At 38.2% G+C, this 21,797-nt stretch overlaps 1 protein-coding gene across 1 annotated transcript; it reads right to left on the reverse strand.

Annotated features, from left to right (window-relative positions):
- Positions 1–1,643: 1,643 nt before the first annotated feature.
- OVCH2 (ovochymase 2) lies at positions 1,644–20,663 on the reverse strand. Its single transcript, XM_075712934.1, has 21 exons — positions 20,573–20,663; positions 18,100–18,209; positions 17,325–17,416; positions 15,992–16,164; positions 14,898–14,993; positions 14,350–14,501; positions 13,522–13,717; positions 11,876–11,899; positions 10,359–10,449; positions 10,122–10,255; positions 9,565–9,705; positions 8,058–8,188; positions 7,572–7,665; positions 6,677–6,808; positions 6,186–6,266; positions 5,354–5,540; positions 3,780–3,849; positions 3,015–3,210; positions 2,582–2,733; positions 2,092–2,260; positions 1,644–1,666 (listed from the first exon to the last, which is right to left on the reverse strand). Exons 1-21 carry the CDS (start codon positions 20,661–20,663, stop codon positions 1,644–1,646), a joined length of 2,535 nt encoding a protein of 844 aa, XP_075569049.1.
- Between the last annotated feature and the right edge of the window lie 1,134 nt (positions 20,664–21,797).

Raw genomic sequence — 21,797 nt, forward strand, 5'->3', positions numbered from 1 at the left:
ATCAATTTGTCAGCATATAACCACTGCATTCAATAGGACTAGCACAGCTGATACCACCTGTAGTTCTCCCCCCACCTTTTTATTTCTCTGAACACACCCACTTGATACCCTTGTAATAGATTAATAAGCAGATAAAAACTTTACAGGTATTTTAAGTCATCTTGTTCCCGTTAAGCAAAACAGAACACCGAAGTGATTAGACACATTTGCTCCCAGCATAGTTAAACTGATATAGTTAGCTAATAGCAACTTCCACCATAACTGAACATTAACAGACTTCCACAATGAAAAATTACAAAGGATAGTTTTCCTCCATTGCTTTCTGAAGACCTCTTCAAAGAGCTTATCAAAGATAGAACAAGCATACTCTATCAATAATGTAATACAGCTATGCCTTACACTTAATCTGAATTTGTCCATAGTCCTTCCACCATGAAGTATTTTCATAGTTTCACAGAAAGCTCATGCTCCAGATTATTTTGTGGGCTTTTCCCTAAAACTTTACAGTGAAGAAAAGAAACTGGTGAAAAACATTTACTGTGTTCATTTGGGAATAAGGGTAGAGAGATTATTTTTTTCCCCAGCTACAGAATAAAATTATATCTTTAAAAAAAAAAATCAGAAGTTCTAAACTAATGTCATCAAAAAAGTAGGGTTACTGGCATCAAATGCATGTATGGGAAACACATCTCAATATTTTTTGCCAGCAACATCAACAGAAACAAAATGAGATGTCTTACTTTCTAGTTATTTTCCGGACTATTGAGTCAAAGAATGATTATACTTGTGTTACCTGTTGTACTATCACACTGACTAGCTTCTAAACACTTAAGACTGCACAGAACAGTCTGCAAAGCTATTTGGAGCCTGTCATCAGAATTTCTTGCATAAGCAGCCATTTGGGCATTAAATAAACTGCCATTTACAAGTAAATGTGCTCAATTTGCAGTGTGGGGATTACACAGTACCTCTTTAGTTACATGTACAGATTAATTAGGATAGCTGTCAGTCCTTGCATGGTGCCAGAGGCCCTTGGCCTGTAACACATGTCTTTTCAAACACTTCTATCTGTTTAAACAACACGCAATTTGTTCAAACAGGAACTGTATTAAAAATATCCTTTTCCCAGCAATTGGACTGATTCACATCACTAATGACTAGACAACATTGTTCTGCTTCTCAGTGATGCACTACTACTGCCACTGCCTAGGTCCTCTCTGAGCCAGTGGTTAACACTCTTATTGACCTTAATGGAAGGATGACTGACTGCCCCTTCAGTTGTTTTACACAGGCACTTAGTTAATCTCCTTTCTGTGGTATTTTTATGCGCTCCAATACTACATTCAAGGACATGCTTGGCATATGGTATGTAGTGGCTTATTTTCCCTCTCTTTCCTTCTAAGATAGGTCAGCAGAGTGTCAGAAGCCTGCAAGTAACTTGTGTCTGCCCCAAGCACATGCATGTAAAGCCAAAGACTCGATTCAGGTAAATCAGCAGTAAATTCACCAGGGTAAGTATCAGCTACTTTGGAATCTGTTCACCAATCATGAACTAACACGCTCTCACTAAATTTTGCTTTCAATGACGTTTGTGCTTCGGAATTGTTTTGCAATGTGGTCCATCAGAACTGCTCTTTTGATGGTCACATCATGAAAATGGGGAGATCTACAAAAAGGAGAAAAATAAAACAGGGTAAACATTGCAAAGATCAAAGGCAGGCTGTAAACTTGTTGAAATGGACTCAGCTGTCATTCATGTGTCAAGTTCATGCCTCCCTGCCTCCTCCCAACTCTGAGAAATGAAGCAGCGAAGCAGCAGTAAGGAAAACATATTCATCAACACAAGAAATGCAATACAGAGGGGAATAATAATACATCCGGAAGAAATAAGGTTTTCAGAAGTGACTACTGATTTAGATTCAACTGTTTCTGGGCATTCAGCTAGAGGTATTTTAAGCAGCAAAGATTTCAGGAAGTGCTGGACACACAAATATAAAAATGGCATTCTGGGAAAGACCTCGAATTAAGTGTCTAGCAATAGCAAAAGGATTAATTTAATTGGTTTTGGGGTTTTTTTTTTTTAATACATACCACTGCTATTAACACTCTGCTTGATCCAGTCAACAAAAACACCGACATTTGTGTATACTCCTGGGTAGCTCTTCCTTCCACATCCCAAGCCCCAGCTAGTGATTCCATGAAGGGTGTAAAATCCCGAGTTATCTTCTGAAGGACAAACTAACGGGCCACCAGAATCACCCTGCACAAGGACAAAGAAATCTTGTTAACATCACTCCTTATGTGTTTAAAATATCAGTTCAGCTATGAGAGGTCCCAGCTGCTCATGTGTTTGGGCATTTCTTTTTTTAAAAGCCAGAGAAAGAAATAACCTCTGTTCAAGGGAAGTACTCTTTTTGCAATAGGAGTAATTAAAATCCTATTAAGGAGTCTTTCACTGTAAATCACCTCCAGCCTGTTTGCAAGAAAACAGCTTGTAATGAGGTTTTAACGCTCCCCTTTTTCAGAACCCACCTGCCCATACCCCAAGCATCAGAAGGCAAAGGTGGTGTGCGCAACTTACTGTGCATGAGTCCTTGCCTTCTTCCAGAGGGAATCCAGCACAGATCATCCGCTGGGTCACTTTACTGGGAAGATTTATGTAATAGCTCTGACATGTGTCAAGCACCAGGATGGGGACTTCCAGCTGGTGCAGTTTTTTCGCCTTTTCTCTGTCTTGAAGTAAAAGACATCTCAGAAAACAGAGGCATGTATTAGTGATTCCAGAAAGAAGCTTTACTCTTCCCCTTTTCAAACGGTCTCAATCTAAATTATCTGATTTCTTTCCTCCCACCCATTTCCTTGCATCTCTAGGTGAGCTTACACAAGTGAAAACTTTTAGCACATCTGTTCTCCAGAAACTAATGTATAGACAGAATGAATGTTACAACACAGAACATAGTATTTAAAACACAGTTATAGCATGCTCAACCTTCAAAATAGCAAAGACCGCATACCTTCTTCATGTGCACCCCATCCTGTGACAATGCACACCCTCGAGGGCTCAATCACCTCCTCCTTGGCAGGGAGACACACTGGGCGCACATAGTGGTTGAATTCCAAGGGCTCGGCCAGTTGCAATAAGGCAATATCAGAGTCCATAGTGGTCTTGTTAAAACTTGGATGTATAATATACTGCTTTACTGACCTTTTCTAGGAAAGCAAGGACATTGACATTTTCTGAGTGACTTGGGAATTTGAGTCTTTAAGTAACTTTGGTTTTATAAATTTTCAGGCCATATGCAAGATGCCTTAAGACGAAGAAACATTTAAAAGCAGCTGCTAAAGCCACCAGCTTTCTTATATTAACAAGTCAAGATTATGCCTCTTGAACATGGATCAGGAAACATGCAGGAAACTCCATCCAGCAAGTGTAGGAAGAGGGTCTTGGAAAAACATTTGTCCAGTCTGAGCAAAGTGGCAAGTTCTGCCCCAGTTACTTCTGTCATGGTAATAGTCACCAGAGAATTTAGAGACAATACACTCCTCACTCACACATCTTCCAGGACACCGAACTTTGGAGTTCACTAGGATGAAGGCACAGATCTGTGCTGATACAATTTCTCTGACAGTCACACAAAAGCTGTTGTGTAAAAGCAGATTAAGGTCAGCATGCAGGTTGTTAGACTGCTGCATCATGAACAATCTGGAAGATGTATTTACATTAAAAACTATTCTATAAGACTGATTTATATTTTATTATTAAGCAGTACTTATAGTACCTGTCTGTATTCTTGCTCTCCAAGATCATGAAGTCCCGTTACCACCATCCATAAGTCTCTGTATAGTTCCCTTAAAACAAATAAACAAAAAAGTACATTCTCAGGCTGGTATAACCGCATTCTTGAAACTTGTGTATCTTAAAACCTCTCCCACCCAAAACAGTTACTCGGGCCTTACACATTCCTGGGCCAACAGCTCCTGAGGCCCATACTCCCATACAAATCTACAGAAATCTTCCCACTGACTTCTAGGGAGCATGAAATATTCTCATGATGAGGCAGTAGGACCTCTCAAAGACAGCAAACAGAGAAAGGTCACTTCTATAAGGACTGGGGGTGCCTGATGCAGAACACAAGGCCTGCATGGTCCACATCATCCAAGGACAGTGCTGGTCCCTACCTTCTTAATGAAAAAATGGATGACCTCTAAAACATTACTACCTATCAAATGATATAAAATAAATGCAACAGAAACATTTCATTTCACCCTTTGGTTTCTTAACCAAACCCTCTCACTGCCTGAAAACCTGTTGTAACTCCCGGATGAAATTAGTTGTGTAGAATTATTAAACCACGTATGCAAATTCTGATGTGATGGCAATGTGCAATAGAGAATTCCTTCTTAATATGGCACTTAAAACAGTACTTTCACCACAGTGCAACAATGTTCCTGACATAAAATTTTGCAAACTAACATTTAGAAACTTAGAAGCCAAAGTCCAAAATTCAAAACAGCACTTGCATTTCAGATCCCCAGTTTTGAGGGGGTGGGGAAGAGAATCAAAGAAATGGAGAATATAAATGTCTAAGCATCTTTGGTATTTGAGGCTTTTGAACGCTTACCCCTCATTTTCAAGTAATTGCAACTTTATTTGAAAACAGGCCAGAATACCTTATTATCAGCAATCCTGTAAAGTATTTTTTAAAAATACTTTAATGACCCAATGTATGTGAATTTTAAATTAATGTATTTGTGATTAATTTGAACTTCAAAACAGGTAGTGTTCAGCCTAAGAGATGAATAAACAAGTTGCAGTTTAGAAAGTATTTTAGAGTCTGAAAGTCACACAGACCATCCTTTTGTCTCCTCTCAATAAAGACAGAAAAATGTCCATGTAATCTAACAGACTGATAGGTTCTTAATAAGGGAATTGCATTAACCCTGTGCACAAAAGCCTCCTGTATGCCCTCCAAAATCTACACAAATTCAGTAATTCTGAAATCTTTTGATAGGTTGATTCTACCTGGATGAGAACATGCTCTGTAAATGACCCAAGCACAAAGAAGTTACCTAAGAGTAAGTGATGGATGACAAGGGAATTAGTATCTTGTCATCTCTTCTGAAAACTGATCTGAATGAAAACCAAGCCTACAGAAGTAGGCTACTTACTTCCTTAGTAGCCACTGTGATCCTAGTACATGTGTGTGGAGCAAAAGAATCCAGTTCCAGTGTGAGCTGTAAGTAGGTGGTAACCGAAACTGTGCCAGCCACCGTGGGCAGAACCACCACACTGCAAAGACGCGCCACGAAATTACAGACGTTCCCAGGGAAGGGTTCATCCCAGTGTACTTACTTAGAATTAAAGCAGTGAGCAGCTGTGACAACCCATTCTTTGGCAAGAACTGCTCCTCCACAGATATGCTCATCTGAAATTTGTACACTGACCTGCCAAGGCCATGAGTATGGTACAGCTTCTTCACCTCCAATTATCCTACTGAAGATGAACCTGGGCTGATTTGAAGGCATTCCACAAATACCATCTGAAACAGAAAGCATTAATGTCTCAAGAATTCTTTAGAGGTTAAGATTTGGAGAAGCAAAGAATACTCCATCTAAGAGCTACCCCACAGCTCCTCAAGATTCCCCCGTCCCCTTTTTTGCTAAATCTTCCAACTTCCCTCATTACAAAGGATCCAAATGTTTAGAGGTAGCATGAGGAGATGATCTTAGCAGAAACAGAGCTTCACCAAGATGAAAGCAACTGCTTACCTTCAAAAGTTTTAGCCTCAAACCTACAATGAATAGGGACTCATCCCATTCTCCATGAAGTACTGGAGGGAAAAAGGGAAGTTCTAAAATGTTGCTTATTATTTTCAACTACCCTCTACTCTGCAATTATTTTCACCAAGGCAAGTAGGTGTAAGCTGACATACAAGTTGAAATAATGTCATTGCACTGCTGTAAATGACTTCACAAGATGAAGGAAACAAGAAAAAATAGGTTCTGCTATTCTAAAGCCAAGGCATAGAAGTATTACTATTCATCTTTTTATTTCCTCAAAATATCTGGACGAAAAAATCCAGGATAACTGCATCCATTAAATATTTGGAGACAACACCATTTAAATTACAGTCCAAAAGGTACTCCCCATTCCCATGAAGAAAATATAACTCAGGTTGGCTTACCTGTTGTAACCTGTATTTCTTCTTCAGTCGTATCCGTATCTTCAAATTCTTCTTCACTAGTTGAATCTAAAGTATCTAAATCTAGCAAATTAAAATAACAAATGTGTTAGCAGGCTGTCTCAAGTGATATTTTTATTACAAAATCACTTTTATTTCTTTTATTATAATTTCTGTAGAAGGAACAGATTTCTACAGTAGGGATCTGTGCTATTACATCGCCACATGGTAGTAAAGTGCCATTTAAAATGCACCAAAATACTCTTACACAAAATAAAACTCTGAAGGTTTGGGTAGATTCATTGTTTCTCTTCACCCACTCAACAGGCCCTTTGTTTAATGCCTCAGTAGGTTCACAATACAGTTTTTTCACTGAGACAATTTGTTAGATGAGAATCTCCTAGAGCAAAATAATTCTGAATAGCCAGATTCACTGAAGAACCAACCCATTGTGGTGCCCCAAAGAGGCAACTTCCCAAGTTACTTCTATTTACCTGTTACATGAACAAAAGAGATTGTAGCTCTGAACCCTCCAAAGGTTTCTGTTTCATCAGAGTGAAAGACAACCAGCATCATAGCAGAGGAGCTTAGAACAGGTGCGGGTAGGGCAAATCCACAAGACTTAGCTAAAGATGAGAAAGCAAAGGTTCACTGCAGATTAATGCGTACTGTTTCATCCTTTTCTCTTTAAACAGTGAGTACCCAATATTCTGTGCATTCCAGCTCTCACACAGGAGGGTAAAAAAATAACTAGGCACAAGAGAGGAGTAGAGATAAGCCAACTGAGGCTTATGTTCTATTATTGCTGACAGTCTGTCCTTGTTCAGTAATTATCGCAGAAGAACAAGGAGACTCTTGCATTACTTCACAAGTCTATTGCAGCACTCATGCTCACAGGTTGCCATTGCATATAGAACACACTGGAAACCTGATTTCCCCTTGTTAGTGTTTCAGCACTAGCATCAAGCAAGTGCTGAGATCAGCTGATTGGGACAGGTCTTCCTCTCATTCAATGTAAGCCAGAGGAATCTCCAGCAAGGTGGCAAGAATTGTATGAATGCTCATGGGGAGTGAAGAAAAATTGGACTCTGAAAAGGAGACCTCTCGAGTGCTTTCTGTGTCTGATCATTACCATAAACACAAATTATTGTGTTATGCCCTTTTCTTCATTTGCATTAATTCAGTGCTGTATTTCATATAGAATTTAAATACACAAAACTGTTCTGTTCAAACTGGTTTTGCCTCTGTAAGTGGAACAGAAGCAGCAATACCTGCAAGTATTTTTCAAGGTACTGAAACTAGTACCTATTTAGACTGTAAAACTGGGCTAGTGAGAGTCACAAAAGAAACAGGTCATCCCCAAAATACATCAAAAATCAAAAGTCAAACCAATTTCCTCTTCTTTTCCTACATCTTCATACACAGTCACAGCATCATAAGAGCAATCTTCACTCTCTTCTACTTCAAAAGACTGGTACGTAAGCTTAAATAAAAAATGAAAAAGTGAACTTTGTTGTTAAATTCACACAGAAAAAATTCTAAGATATATAATAAGGTCTTTCATATTCTCAATGATTCCTTTAGGGTCTGGTTTCTGTGACATTCAGACCTCTTGCAGGCGATACATAACATATTACATTTGCTAGAAGAATCTGTCATAAAATTTAAACCAGGAAATCTTATTTTACTATAACCTAAAGGAGAAATCAAAACAGATCTGGCTTTTGGGATGGAAAATGATTTCTCTTAACTGCATCCAGCAGCATTATTCAAGCTTATGTTGCTTGATCTTGCTTGTCTTTAGCTGTGTAATTTCTTGTTAACTCAATGGTGCCCACTTCCATTCTGTAGACACAAGAGGGGCTCACATTTTACCTTGACTACATGGTCCTCTGGTGCACAAATAATCCACTGACAGTCTGCCATGTTGCTGTAGCGCTCTGGATAGTGCATACTTTGTAACACTCCTTCTTCAAAAAGGACAGCTAAGGACTCACAGCCAGAATCTGGAAATCCAGGAAAACAAAAATGGAGGCACTGTGATTTCCTATTAAGTCATTCACAAAAAAAAATTTAAATCCAGAAAAACTCTTGTGGAGCTTTCACACAGCTGAGAAAGAGAACAGGACAAGAGCAGCAAGACAAATCCTTCTGTTTGAAAAAGATGCAAAGAAAATTTTTAATCTGTTCCCAGGCAGAAGAGCAATTCAACCCATGACTATAACATTCCCCTTTGGCTACAGGCAGTGCACTCCAGGCACAGGTACCTGTGTGGGGTGAGAGAAGAGCAGGACACGGGAGAAGAGGAGGCTGAGGGGTGACCTTATCGCTCGCTACAACTACCTGAAAGGAGGTTGTAGTGAGGTGGGTGTTGGTCTCTTCTCCCAAGTAGTTAGCAATAGGACAAGAGGAAATGGGCTCAAGCTGCGCCAGGGGAGATTTAGATTGAACATTAGGAAAAATTTCTTCACACAGAAAGGGTAGTCAAGCATTGGAACAGGCTGCCCAGAGAGGTGGTGTAGTCACCATCCCTGCAAGCATTCAAAAAACAGGTAGACGTGGCACTTTGGGACATGGTTTAGTCTAAGTCTACTCTTGATTGGTTTAGTGTGGACTTGGTAGTGTTACATTAATGGTTGGACTGGATGATCTTAAAGGTCTTTTCCAACCTAAACGATTCTATGATTCTATGTCAGAGGAACATTTGCCAGCTTTCTTTGGAGACCAAAGTGGAGACATAAAACACAGCCAGACTACATGTGTTCCTGATGGGCTATGCAGTGGCAAGGCCCGCCAGAGGGGATTCCTCTCTACACTCTGCCGTTACACTCTGCAAAGGAAAGAAACTAGCTGGAAAAGCTGCAGAAACAGGAACAACAGGTGTCTGTCTAATTGGATTGCCCACACTCAGCAGATGGCCCTTGGGCCTGCTCCCTAGTGATGGTGAACCACTCTTCACAACAAAACTAAAGTAATTCTCCACAACATGTATCTTAGCATTAGCTGCCTCCCTCAGGGCTCCTCCATGACAGCATGCTTAGAACTAGCAAAGCAGCTTTTATCTGGAAATTCTGCTCATTTGACTAATCTTATTAATTGAGTTTTAAAACATTTCGGAAGTAGGGAAGGAAATGAGATCTTGTATAAAATGGATGGAGAAGAGGCAAAGTTAAAGAGCTCCTCTCAACAGCCTCTATCCTACCTCTTTTGGCATCCAAGTTTCTCCACTATGTCACACGGCAGCCTAACCACACTTACCTTGTTCACAATATCATCCACATAGAAATATCACAGGAGCTTCCTCCGATTTATTTTCTCCTGAAATTTTTTTCAGGTCACCACCCAGGAATGCAGACAGGTATATTACTAGACTTAGACTCACCAGGAAGAATATCTGGTGTAAGAGCTTTGTAGGTCATGGAAAAACCAGTTCCATAATCCTTGTTGTCAGAAACAAATTTCAGCCTTATACTATTGGAGCCAATCAAAATAGGTAATGGAAGATCTCCTCCACAGAATTTCCCTGAAAAATAATATTAGAGAATAATCACTGTTTAAAGTCGTTAGCCACTTGAGAAAACATGCATGTACCATTCTTAGTACTTAGCTATAAAAATTTTAGGATGAAAAGGAAATTGCCTATTCATTTCTCTACATTCCCTATTAATCCATTAGTACAAATAGATGCACACTATTAAAAATTGAAAATCCTTGACAACAGAAAGTTGTATGCTGACACAGTTCCCCACCAGGAATTTTCTATTCTTTTCTCCTCCCACACTCTTTGTCTTTTATTTTAGATCATATGTCACAATGTATTCATCATGAAAATGTAAGTAAAACAGAATCAACAGCAATGTCCTCATTGGGTGTACCTGCTGTTAGATTGAAAGAGTACACTGACAAATTATTTCAGAGAATAAGGGGACAGCAACTCACCAACAAGCCTGTCGTCTTTTGAATAGACTGATAAAGAATCATAGTCACAAAATGTTTCTGGCTCTATATCAAAGTGGGAAAAACGAAGCAATATATAATTCCCTTCTGGTACAAATAGAGTCCATACACACAATCTGGAACAACAAATTAGTTCCCATTCACGAAACTGCAGCAAAAACACAACTACACCAGTACGGGCAAGAGTTTCTAGGGAAAGACTGTGTTTTATCCACTTACTGGTGGTTTTGATAGAACTGTTTGGGACTTCCAGGAAAATGTAATTCTCCTTCACTGTCAGGGAGTTTGCCATCCTGAATGCTACAAAATGCTGCATTGTAGAGTTAAACAAAATAGAAGGAATCAGGTTTGACACATACGCAATTATCTGTTCCACCAAAAAGCTCAAACATTAGAGAATATTGTGAGACTCAAGATTGCTCAGCTGTACCTTGTTTTTGCTGGCAGACTGATGCTGGGTCTTCTCTCTTATTTGGTATTATGTTAAGTCAGTTTTAAAACACAATTTGGGAGCAAAAGTGAAGCACTGCCAACATGCTATCATATTTTATTGTAAAAGTGGCAGTACTTGCTTTTTACCTCAAAGAAACTACTTGTTAAACGAGGATTTTGGTGTAAATATTTTTCAGGGAGGAAAAATGCATACCTCAGGACCTAAGAAAATTGTTCATTGCAGCCCATTTGTAATAACATCCTTAGGTATGCTACAGCAGGAGACTTTTGAGAGAGTACGATACGGTATTATGGACAGTTCAATAAAAGCAGCAGAAACTTTCCTCTCCAGGTAAGTGTCGCTAGAAACACAATTATGTACAAAAATTATCTCCTCTTGCCTTTCCTTCTCCTTGCAAGGTAAGCCAGTAAGACATTTATCAACAACTATGTATATGAAAACAAATTTAAGGAGTCATGTACTTATAAGATTATCTTACCTGAAGCGCTCTAGGAAGACCAGTAACAAATTCAAAAAAGACACAAACAGCACTTAAATACCCAATTCTCACTGGCCACAGCAAGTCTATACAAACTGACCGTGTGCCCAAGCTCGTTTATCATCTAAGAAATCTCATTCTAGATTACTAAAATTAAAATTTTACGATCTAGTTCACAAGAGTTGTTTCTAGTATGTTTATATGAACTTGTACCTAGATGAACAGTGTCCAACAAGAACATAACATGGCAGAATCAAAGACTTCAATTTTAAAATGTTACATTTGGGGTTAGATTTCTTTTTTTTTTTTTTTTTGCATTTTATTCATAGAAATAGACATCAGACAAGTAGATAGATTCATCATAGACTGCACAAAAGTACTACTAATTTACCTCATACTTTCTATTTAGAATCTGTATTTTTATACAGAATCAACCTCACTGACTACATTTCATGCATTGCTTGAGGTTCTGTTCTAAATTTTTGCTGTTAATTTTATTTGCATTTCAATAAAAATATGGCTTTATATATGTAGCTGCCTTAAGGAGAATTCCTTTTTGAAGTCACCAGTACATAAGTACAACCCTACATAAGTAGGTTGTGGGTTTTGTTTTTTTTTTTTTTAACAGAACCAGGAGGAAAAGAAGTAAGAAAAAAAGTATATATTTAAAGTATACATTTAAAAGTGCTTTGATGAGTTAAGCTTCTTCATGTTTGTTCCTTCATAGATTATACATTGGACTATTTTGGGGGTCTTTTTATGCTCTAACACAGATAGAAGATACTGAAAAAACACTGTACTCACCTGTGGAGCTTTTCATTTTCAGATCTAATAAAGGAGGGATAGGGAAGGGGATGGAAAAAGAAGAATAAATTACTGTAGTTTCATATTCATGATATAGACTTTATTTTTATCCACGTGAAATGGTGATTTTAAACAGCTAGCACTGAGGCAAATTCAAATGCTTCTTAGGGACATAGTACCTACAATAAACTAGGCTTAGAATTAAAACAAAATTGTGAGTTCAGGCCATGCTGACTTTGGAATAAACAATTCTGGAGTAGCCACTTCTAGAATTAATAAAACGTTGACAGGCTACTGCTCAGTCTGAGCAGCACAATACTCTCTTTCTACATACTTGTACAGTAAATACTATTCATTTCAGGTTAGGGTAGCAGAATCCAACAGCTAGCATCACCTCAGGGACACAGAGACATTAAGCCTGACAGCAATTACAGTTAAGATCTTTTGCACCAGTGTGACAGTATAAAAGAACGACTGAGCAAGCAAAGCTTAGTGCAATGCAATTGATAATTGTGTTTTCAATTTACCTACACCGAATTGCTTTTTCTGTTTACTGGAGCCAACACGCTTTAATTACCACAATAGCTAATCATATTATCTTTTCCTGATAATAAAATGGGCCAACAGTAAATTTTTATTAAAAAGACCCTGTCTCTCTCTTTTTTTTTTTTTCTTTTAATTGAAAACCAAAATATTTTTCAGAAGCTAAACCCTTTTCATTTTTCTCTGACATTATGGGGTTTTCTTTTTCCAATCACCAGTTGAGGCTGGTTTCTAATGGGAAAGTTATTTTTTTCCCCTTGCAAGTTTTTTCTTTATCATTGACTAGCAAAACCTCTTAAACAGCCCTCCTCAATTTTTCAGTTCTCTGCGTAAATTCTAACACAGTCTCCAATACATTTTCATGAAAATAGCCCAAACTGGAAGAAAATATTAATTCAGTTTCTTAATGCTCTGAGTGAAGTTCACCCCTGGACAGACTGTCATTTATATCTCCAGCTCCATGACTTTGGAAGTAATAGATAATTTTCATGCTGTTTCCCTGCACAGAGGGCATATGTAGACTTTTGGGCAGAGTAAGCAAAGACACTTTGAGCACATGACTTTTCCCCATGTAGTCAAATGTCTGATCCAACACGTTTTAGCTGGGAAAAATGACAAGTAACTTCAAAGAGCTGTGTATGGAATTTCAGACACTTCCAACAGTGAATTTCCACTTAAAATAAAAATACCAGGCTAACTGGCCAACTGGATAAAAGGGCCAATCTTAAAGTTAAAAAAACCCAACCAAACAAAAAAAAAAACCCAACACAAAACAAAACCAAAAAACCAAACATATATACACAGACACACACACATATATAGGTCAAGTAAGAGACAAAGGGGAAGAGAAGCAAATATTTACAATGCTGTCAATTCATTTTTGGCAACTGCCAATCAGTACCATATACTTAAAGGCATTGTGAAATGCTATAGTGCTTTGCCACGAAAAATGGGGCAAAATATAAGTGTCATGTCTTGAAAAAGATAAAATTAAATGAAGTATTATTATGAGACAGAAGAGTTCTCAAAAGTGAGGCACAAATAACTGCAGAGGCTTAATAATTTTTTTTTAATATTAAATTAATTTAATATTAAATTAATACCAGCACCCATGTTCTCTTGAATCCAGGAAAGCACCGCACTGAGGTCTGTGAATATTCCCGGAGATCCCCTGTCATAATGTTTCTTCTTCTCATTACTTATCCAGCCACGAGCACATCCCATCCCCCAGGAGATCACACCAGCGAGAGTCCAGGCACCATGCTTACGTCGGCACAGAAGAGGGCCTCCTGAGTCTCCCTGTAAAAAACAAGTAAAAGCCCACAACCCACAGCTTACAAAAGTGCATGCATACCACTGAGGAAGCCTTAAAGAGATTATGGGGTTCTCTTTTGTGCCATACTGACAAACCTGCAAAGGGAATAGTAATTTAAAAACTGTGAAGAAAGAAGATTTCTTTTTTTTTGTGTTTAGTCAGGATTGTCAAGAGGGGGAGAGAGAGACTAATGCCCTCACAGCTGTCATGTTTTAGCACATGAAAAGGAGTGAGGAGTTTTATCACTTAACCTTTATCTCACTTCCTTTGCTTCCTGTAGTCCAAGGCAATACTTTCTACTTTCCTCCTTAGGATCTTAGCAACATTAACCAATTAATTTATCAAGTGCTCTGAAGTTACAAAGCCCCAAGCATTATTGCTCTGGGATACATTGCAAAATTGCTCTCAGGAACCTGTCATCCAACTCATATAACAATTAAAATGGAATAATGTAATTCGGTGCATTGCCCCATACAGGACCCTTGAAAGAATTCACACATCAGAATACACACACTCCAAATATCACACTTTGCAGTGTATTTATTCATTTAGGCACACAGAGCCTTCAGCTTCTGAGAAACACTTGGATGTACACAAGGCCCTCTGTTCAGCTGACCTGGCAGGCATCTTTTCCTCCATCTGGAAATCCAGCACACATTATAGTGTCACCTTGGATGGGTTTCTTTAAAGTTGATAATGCTCTTGAACACTCTTTAGCATTTAGGATTGGTAGATTGACTTCATATAAGACCTGAGGAAGTACTCCATCTAAAAAAAAAAAAAAAATTGTTCATAAGAAATGCTGAAAGGTGACCTTAATGTCACTGCTAATACACAAAAAAAACCCCAAAAAGAGTTGTAAACTTGCTCCAAGCCATTTTACAGTTACATAAATATCCAGTTTTGTGTACATAAGCAGTTTTACTTGAATAAATTTTAAAATGTTTCAAAATTGAAATACACATCTACATATTGTAGTGATCCATTTTGAGATAATTCACAGGTAGTCATAGAAGCTAGCAAAGATCCCATTTTGAGATTACAATTCTTATGACCAGTTGATGTTTTTTCCTGGTCTGTCTATGACCTATGCAATCAAGCCCTTAGCTTCAGAAATAAGACACTGAGAAACCTGAATGTCAAAGAACAATGCAAGTAGCTTACTCTCATTTAAACGGCCCCAACCACAAGCAGTGCAGATGTATCCTGCTTCAAACTTTTCACCTGGATCAGGAAGACATGCTGGCAAAACCGATGAACCTGCCACACAGACATGAATTTTATTGATAAGTATTTGAAAGAACAACAACAAAAAGCTTCCTTTCTCAGTTTTTTTTTGAAACTAAAAAGTATTGTTATTTTTGCGGCATCTGAAAAATTAATCTGGCATTTGACAATTTATCTGTGCCTCCACTTCACAGTGTTTTGGAATGGAAAAAGAAAGGCAGGAGCACCACAAACTTCAGCCCAGGCCTTGCCATTCAGCTTAAACTTAACTGCTATCATGATACAAACTGCCATTAGAAAAAGCAGTCACTCGCCTTTGTGCTAGCAAAGAAAGAGCAACCTAGTGACGTGAGCTGGAGCCTTTGGAGAAGCAAAGCATACACACCTCAATACTACGTAAAACTGATGTGAAGTAGTCTTTCAGAAAACCTGACTGTAAGGCAGTTAGTGTAGAGCTGAGAAACGGCTGGCTCACAGGCCAGCAAACAGGGTATGAAGAGCTGTCCTCCCCTCACCTTCCCCTTTCCCTTACAGCCCCCAGATGGACCATTCTGCCACTACTAAAGATAATCCCAGGTTCTTTTTCGCTTCTTGCAGACTGCAGAAAGACAGCAAATAGCAGAGGGGGTGTGAGCAAGGTACAGACAGTAGCAAGGTATGCTGTGAGCTCTGGCCTGCCTTTGACTAGCTTTACTGTTCACTAGAGACAGAAATCTCCACCTACACCTTAGATTAAAATTTGACCAAGTAGGTGTTTTTATTTTTAATCTCCTGCATACGAAGAACAATACCTTTTCTGCAAGGGAGTATTAAGTCTGAAGAAGACCATTTAATTCAACTGATACATTTTTCTGACTTACCTCTGGTATTTTAAATACTTCAGTTGCAAAATACTCTGGAGATTTTCAGTGGTATAATCTGACTGTTGGGAAATGGGTTTAAACTGAGTTTCAAGACTTTTCGCAGCCTGTGGGAGAAACAAAGGCCTTACCTTCCCCACTGAAAAAGATCACAGATAATTATGGCCTTACTGAAGTTGAAGGCTCCATCCAGCTTCAGAAGGGCAATGTCATAGTTCATTGGCCTTCTGGGGTCAAAGTTTGGATGCTTAATGGCATATTTAACAGGGAGCGTCTGCTCGCCATTCTCCCTGATCCTCAAATCATACTCTCCTGCAGTGACATTCAAGTACTGGAGTAGGTCCCTATTGAACAGAAAAATAAAAGTTCAGCTACAGAATCTTCAAAATTAAAAACAACTGTATTTATTCCTTTCAACAGAAAAGTTATTACTACTGATACCTAATACCTTTCGTCTTCAGATTTTAGAGCACTTAATACTATCAGCAAGAGTTGAGTATGCCCCGCAGTAGAAATTAAGAGATGAAAAGGACTGAGAAGAAAGATGATTTGGCTACACTCCTGACTGTGTAGTGACTGTTCCACTAAGGAACCAGGTCCTCTTAATGGGTTTAAAAATGTTCAGTCACACTGCTTTTTGAAGGAAGGGGGAAGATTTGGACATAGGAAAGTACAGAAAAAATAAGACTACTTCTCTAGCATTCTCTGTTTATGCCTTAAAAACATAGTGAATCCTGCTTTAGGGCTTCTAGTACCAGATCAGATGTGCAGCAAGGAAACACAAATGCAATCATTATAAACTTTTTATTCTGCTTCAAAATTATTCACGAGACTTGAAGAATTACTTTTGTGTCAGGAGGCTTTATGCTGATTTAGACATTGCCTGTGCTTCTGTAGTTAATATAAACTCTGCAGCTATTGGCTAATTTCACCAAGAGGTGATCACATACAATGCCAGATATAGATCAAATCTATAATTCCAGGTGACCCATTAATACAAAGATTCAGTACTAACTATAAGGGAATTAGAATCTCAGTGAAGCCACCACAGAATCAGGACTGAAACCTTCTGTGCTACATTCACAGACCTCTTTTTTTTTTTTTTTTCCCCTCCGCACTAAGGCTGAAAATCATCCGCATGCAAGAGGTCAGTACTATATCCATTCACCATTTAATTGCATATACTCTGCCAGTTGCTACCTCTGGGAAAAAAAAAAAAATTGCCATCACCTGATACTTATAGCTAGGTAAAGATTTTTACCTACACTTCCAAAAAAATCAGTCTCCACCAACCCCTGTAAGTTTATTTTATTCTTACGTATTTTTGACATGTTCAAAGGTTTTGGTTTTTCTCCCTTTCTGTTAAAATGTGGAAAGTACTGGTTACAAATGAAAGGGTAGCACCTGTAAGTAATCACCACAAAAAGATACTACAGCACACACACATTTTGCAATCAATGTTTTTCTGCACCTGCAGCCTACTCATGCAATATCACATCCATACCTGTCTAAGATGCAGTGAGCTGCCGTGACCACCCACTGAGCAGAAACAATGGTGCCTCCACAGAAATGCTTTTGCCTTCGTTTCAAGGAAACCTGCACCTCATAAAGAAGGCATGTCAAATAAAGAAAGTCTTTATATCTGCTCTGATTGCATTTGAGGAAGAAAGGAGAAAGTACATGCAGGTACTCTCTGAAAATTCACATAACTAGAGTACATGCTGCATTTCAAGCAAACACACTTTCATGGCATTGTTATGGTCCTTGAATCTAAGAAATCCTAAACCTTGCTGTTCTCCTTAGCTATAACTTGGTACCTGGATAAAAGCAACACACATGTAACAAATGCCAAGTCACCGAGGTACTTGGCATGCTGTAGAAGTTACTAGTTAGTTGAGAATTTTTCCTTTGCAGGTTGCTGGGAGCACTGGAAATCCATGATACCTGACAACAGTCGGGGGCTGGAGGTGCTGTCCTTCGGTTGCCTTCTATTTTTGAGTAGTTTCACCCATGCCTCTTTACAATAGACTGATCTACAGATGCTCTTTCAGAAAGAATGATAAACAAAATAATAAGTGATAAGCAAAGGCTTCTTAAAGAGCAGGATGGGTTCCATGTCCTCTCTACCTGCTTCACTGCTTTTCATAAAAGCAGAGTGGAGCTCAATAATACACCGTAAGTGTCAGTAAGCACAAAATATACCTGTTCTCTTCTCTTGTCATTTCTATGAAAAGTCAGGACTCTGTTTTGAAGATAAAACCACATTTGCTTGTGCAAACCTGCCATGGATGTGAGCCTTGTTTCACCTGGTTTCCCCCAACAATCCGAGTGAAAAGGTTAAGGTAACTCCAGGGTTTTGTCTCTTGAACTTTCTGCCCACACTTTGGATCTGAGGTGTAAAAGGGGGAAAAGAAGGAAAGATTTAGTCTGGATATAAATTTTTCTACTTTTTAGGAACACAAATTTGGAAGGCATGGCCTAGTGCAGAGGTCAGTGCAATCTCTCTGCCACAACAGGAACCTTCTTACAATTCCTAATACAAAATGTCCAGACTAAGGGTAAACTGCGCTCAGAAAAAGGCAGTGTACTTCATTTTGCAGAATCTCTCCAAATGAGCACTTTTTGGTTTAACTGTATTGCAAATATTAACTTTTGCCTTCCATGAGTGTGTGCATTAACGTTCTCATTAGGTCCACGCTTACTTGAACTTTCTGAATGCGAACATTCTCTTTTAGGCAAGTTTTGGAATTATTTTGGGACTAAATCACTGTTTCATTATTGCTTTCAGAAATCTCTTTACACCCAGCAATTGTACTTAAAATATTTTGGACAAATGTGGTCAAAATGCACAACATTCAGACCTCGATGACCAAGAACAGTGGCTGAATTTCTCCAGAACATCTACTACTGGGCCAACTTTTTTTCTTCTTAACTCACTATTGTTATCATCTACCATGGCTAAGTAAAGCTGACAATATTTATGTGTTTGTATATTTATAGAAACAAATATTTGTGGTGATAACTACTGATTTGGTAGTATTTTAAGAAAGATAGAAGCAAAGCAACCAATTCTGCCAAGCAGCACATTGTAACAGAGGAATTCTTTGTAGTGCACTTCCCAAACCTAGCAGTGGCCACAGTTACTTTTTTTCTTAAAGCTGTATGGAAAGTCAATGAAGCCAAACACATCTCTAATACATTTTACTACAAATTCTGTTAAACACTACATTGGGAAAAATTTAGTATCCATAAACTTGAAACATTTTGTTGTTGTTCTGGCAGATAGGTGGCTGTATTCCAAGGGTGGAGGACCAATACTTGCATACACTGTCCGGAAAATGTGAAATCCTCCAAACCATAAAATGCAGCTTACAACACCTATAAAAAGGGTTTTACAGTCATCCTCAGGATTAGTATGGCTGATGCAAGTGATTACAGTGCCACAATAATGCTGACACAATGCTACTTATCCTAGCTTTTAAATAAAAAAGGCTTTATATAGAAACGATCCAGTTCATTTATCTGATTTTTTTCACTCTTTCCTAATTCTCACTGCACCCACCTTTTTCCCATATGCAAAGATACATTGAGGAAAGGGGAAAGAGGAAATAGAGGCAAAAATTTTTAGAAATAGGATTTAGGTTTTACCAAAAGGAATTTGGTAGTCAGGAAATGGGCAAAAATAAATAAAGTGAAAAAACAGATTCACAAACTAAAACCTTCCTTTTTTCTTTCAGCATTGAATAAGCCTATTCTCCTAAGCAAGATTAGCCTAAAAGTTACAAGTTACTTTTTATATTAATATATTATACTAAACTTATCTATATTTTGACAAACTCTAAAATCTTCTGCGCCACGGCATTTGTAAGCCCAAGAGATTCCTGCCTGCTTTACAGACTGCTTCAGAACCAGTGTCGTTCACTGGTCGGACGAGAGATTTCTGTGTAAACTGCATCACATCCATCTGCATGGCAGGACACTGAAGCAAGAGAATACCATTCTACAGAATACTATGCTTTGGACTGCTTAAGTGAGCAACTTATTATGATGATTTAGATGCCACACCTGTTTTGACAGCCAAAATAGGAGTTTTTACAATGAAAACAAGTGATTTGTAGAATTTAGAAAATCAAGCGGTAATTTTCCCTTTTTTACTACTGCAAATTTAAAAAGGAAGCAAAATGGTTATGCAAACAGCCAAGATCTGATTTCCGCTACAGTTTGCCATAAATCAGTAAATCTTCATGAAGGAAACACAAACAATTGCAATCTTTGATTGTTCCAACAAAAAAAAAAAAAAAACCTCTGGATTTTAAGATGTAAGACAATGGAAGAGAGGACTTGCTGTATTTTGTTTGCAGCCCATGGGTAACATGCTAAACCATGGCGTTCATTAACTTGCTGCAAATCTGAGATTATTTAATTTTATTTAATTAATTATAAATCATATTTAATGTTATTCATTCTGAATCATCAAAGAATCAGATAAAAGTTTCATAAGGATTACTCATTAAAAGATAAATTCCAGTTACAGACTTGGATTGGAACAAAAGCAACGAATGAAAACTAGACCATTTATTCTAATGCTACCATGTCTCTAGGCCTACAAGCTCTTAGGGTCAAAAACTTCAGGGCTGAAACGAGTGCAGCTTCTTTATTTCAGCACTGACTCCAAGGCTTGTCACTGCCTAAGAACAGAACTGTTAGTACTGAGGAAAACTGTTAAAGCTAGATGTGAAATTTTCATCCTACCTTTCTGAAGAGCGGATGGTACAGCACGAAACTCTGTAATACAAACTATCCCCATCAGGAGTAACTGCAGCTTACTGGGGGCAATGCGCATCTTGGGGTGCTAAATGACTGAGTGAAAACAAGGAGAGTTTGTGTAGGGAAAAAGAAACCCAAAGACTACATTGCAGGAGAGCAGCAACTAATTGAAGCAGGTTACTCATTAATCCAGCCATAAAGCACTTAGCTGCACAAGTAAGTTTTCCACATTTAATGGAGCATGATTCTTTTATATGTCATTACTGAAGTCTCTACTGTAAAATACTAGCTAAAATCCTCCCTAAAACTAGTTTTGCCAGGCAAAATGACAAAATGAAGTTACCATTGCTTGCTTTGTTAGCAACGCTAACCCAGGCTGATCTACACATTGAAGCAGAACACACATGAACAGAATGCCAATTGCTATTTGCCCCTACAATTTCTACAGCACTTGAATAGGCAATACTCTATTTCCCGCACACTTTATATTTAGCCAATTTTACAGATCTGAGAAACATACCAAAAGTTGATCATTTTTTTGGTAGCATGCTCAGTGTTATACAAGACAAAGATAGCTCTCTCCATCAAAGTGTCATTTTTTCAAAAGAGCAGTGTTTACATCCCATTTTTGAAAGGCAACTAAGGAAGACAGGGCTCAGCTTTTCAAAAATATTTCAGTATTGCTGCCATCAGCAGTGCCAGTTCTGAGTCACTTTGATGGCTAAGCTCCAGTTTTAATAGCAATTTAAGTGCCAGTCTCTTAGAAGGCTATTCAAATCCTAAATGAGAAACACATCAGCAGCTAAATTAAAAGATTTCACAAAACAGAAAGCATAAGTTAAACTACCTTGCAAATTCACCACTTAAAACTTTTGTCTCATCAGTTTTAGAAAGTATTGCCTGAGTTGGAAATGAACGAACAAAGTGGTCAACACAATTAAAATACTATCTGAACCATCTTGAATTCATATAAAATATATAAGCATCAAGTAAGACATTAAAGTCATCAAGAGAAGCAACAGATTTACTCTGCATGACAGAAGCCACAAGTTTCATTTGTACCAGAAAGGGCAAGGGATATTTATACCTGGGAAAAAAAGAAATATTTACACAAGACAAGGAAAAACATTGTTTGTTTGTTTTCTTGGCTTAACTGGTTGAGATTGTCAGCTTCCCCTCTCTTTGCAAAAAATCATTCAATACTTCCACC

This window comes from Pelecanus crispus, chromosome 6 (genome assembly GCF_030463565.1).
Source record: "Pelecanus crispus isolate bPelCri1 chromosome 6, bPelCri1.pri, whole genome shotgun sequence".
Classification (NCBI taxonomy): domain Eukaryota; kingdom Metazoa; phylum Chordata; class Aves; order Pelecaniformes; family Pelecanidae; genus Pelecanus; species Pelecanus crispus.

Coding starts and splice junctions, on each gene's coding strand:
- OVCH2 (XM_075712934.1), bottom strand. CDS start 20,663: ATGCGCATTGCCCCCAGTAAGCTGCAGTTACTCCTGATGGGGATAGTT. Junction 10,256..10,358: donor CAGTTCTATCAAAACCACCA/GTAAGTGGATAA, acceptor TTGTTGTTCCAG/ATTGTGTGTATGGACTCTAT. Junction 6,809..7,571: donor AGGAAAAGAAGAGGAAATTG/GTTTGACTTTTG, acceptor TCTCATCTTTAG/CTAAGTCTTGTGGATTTGCC.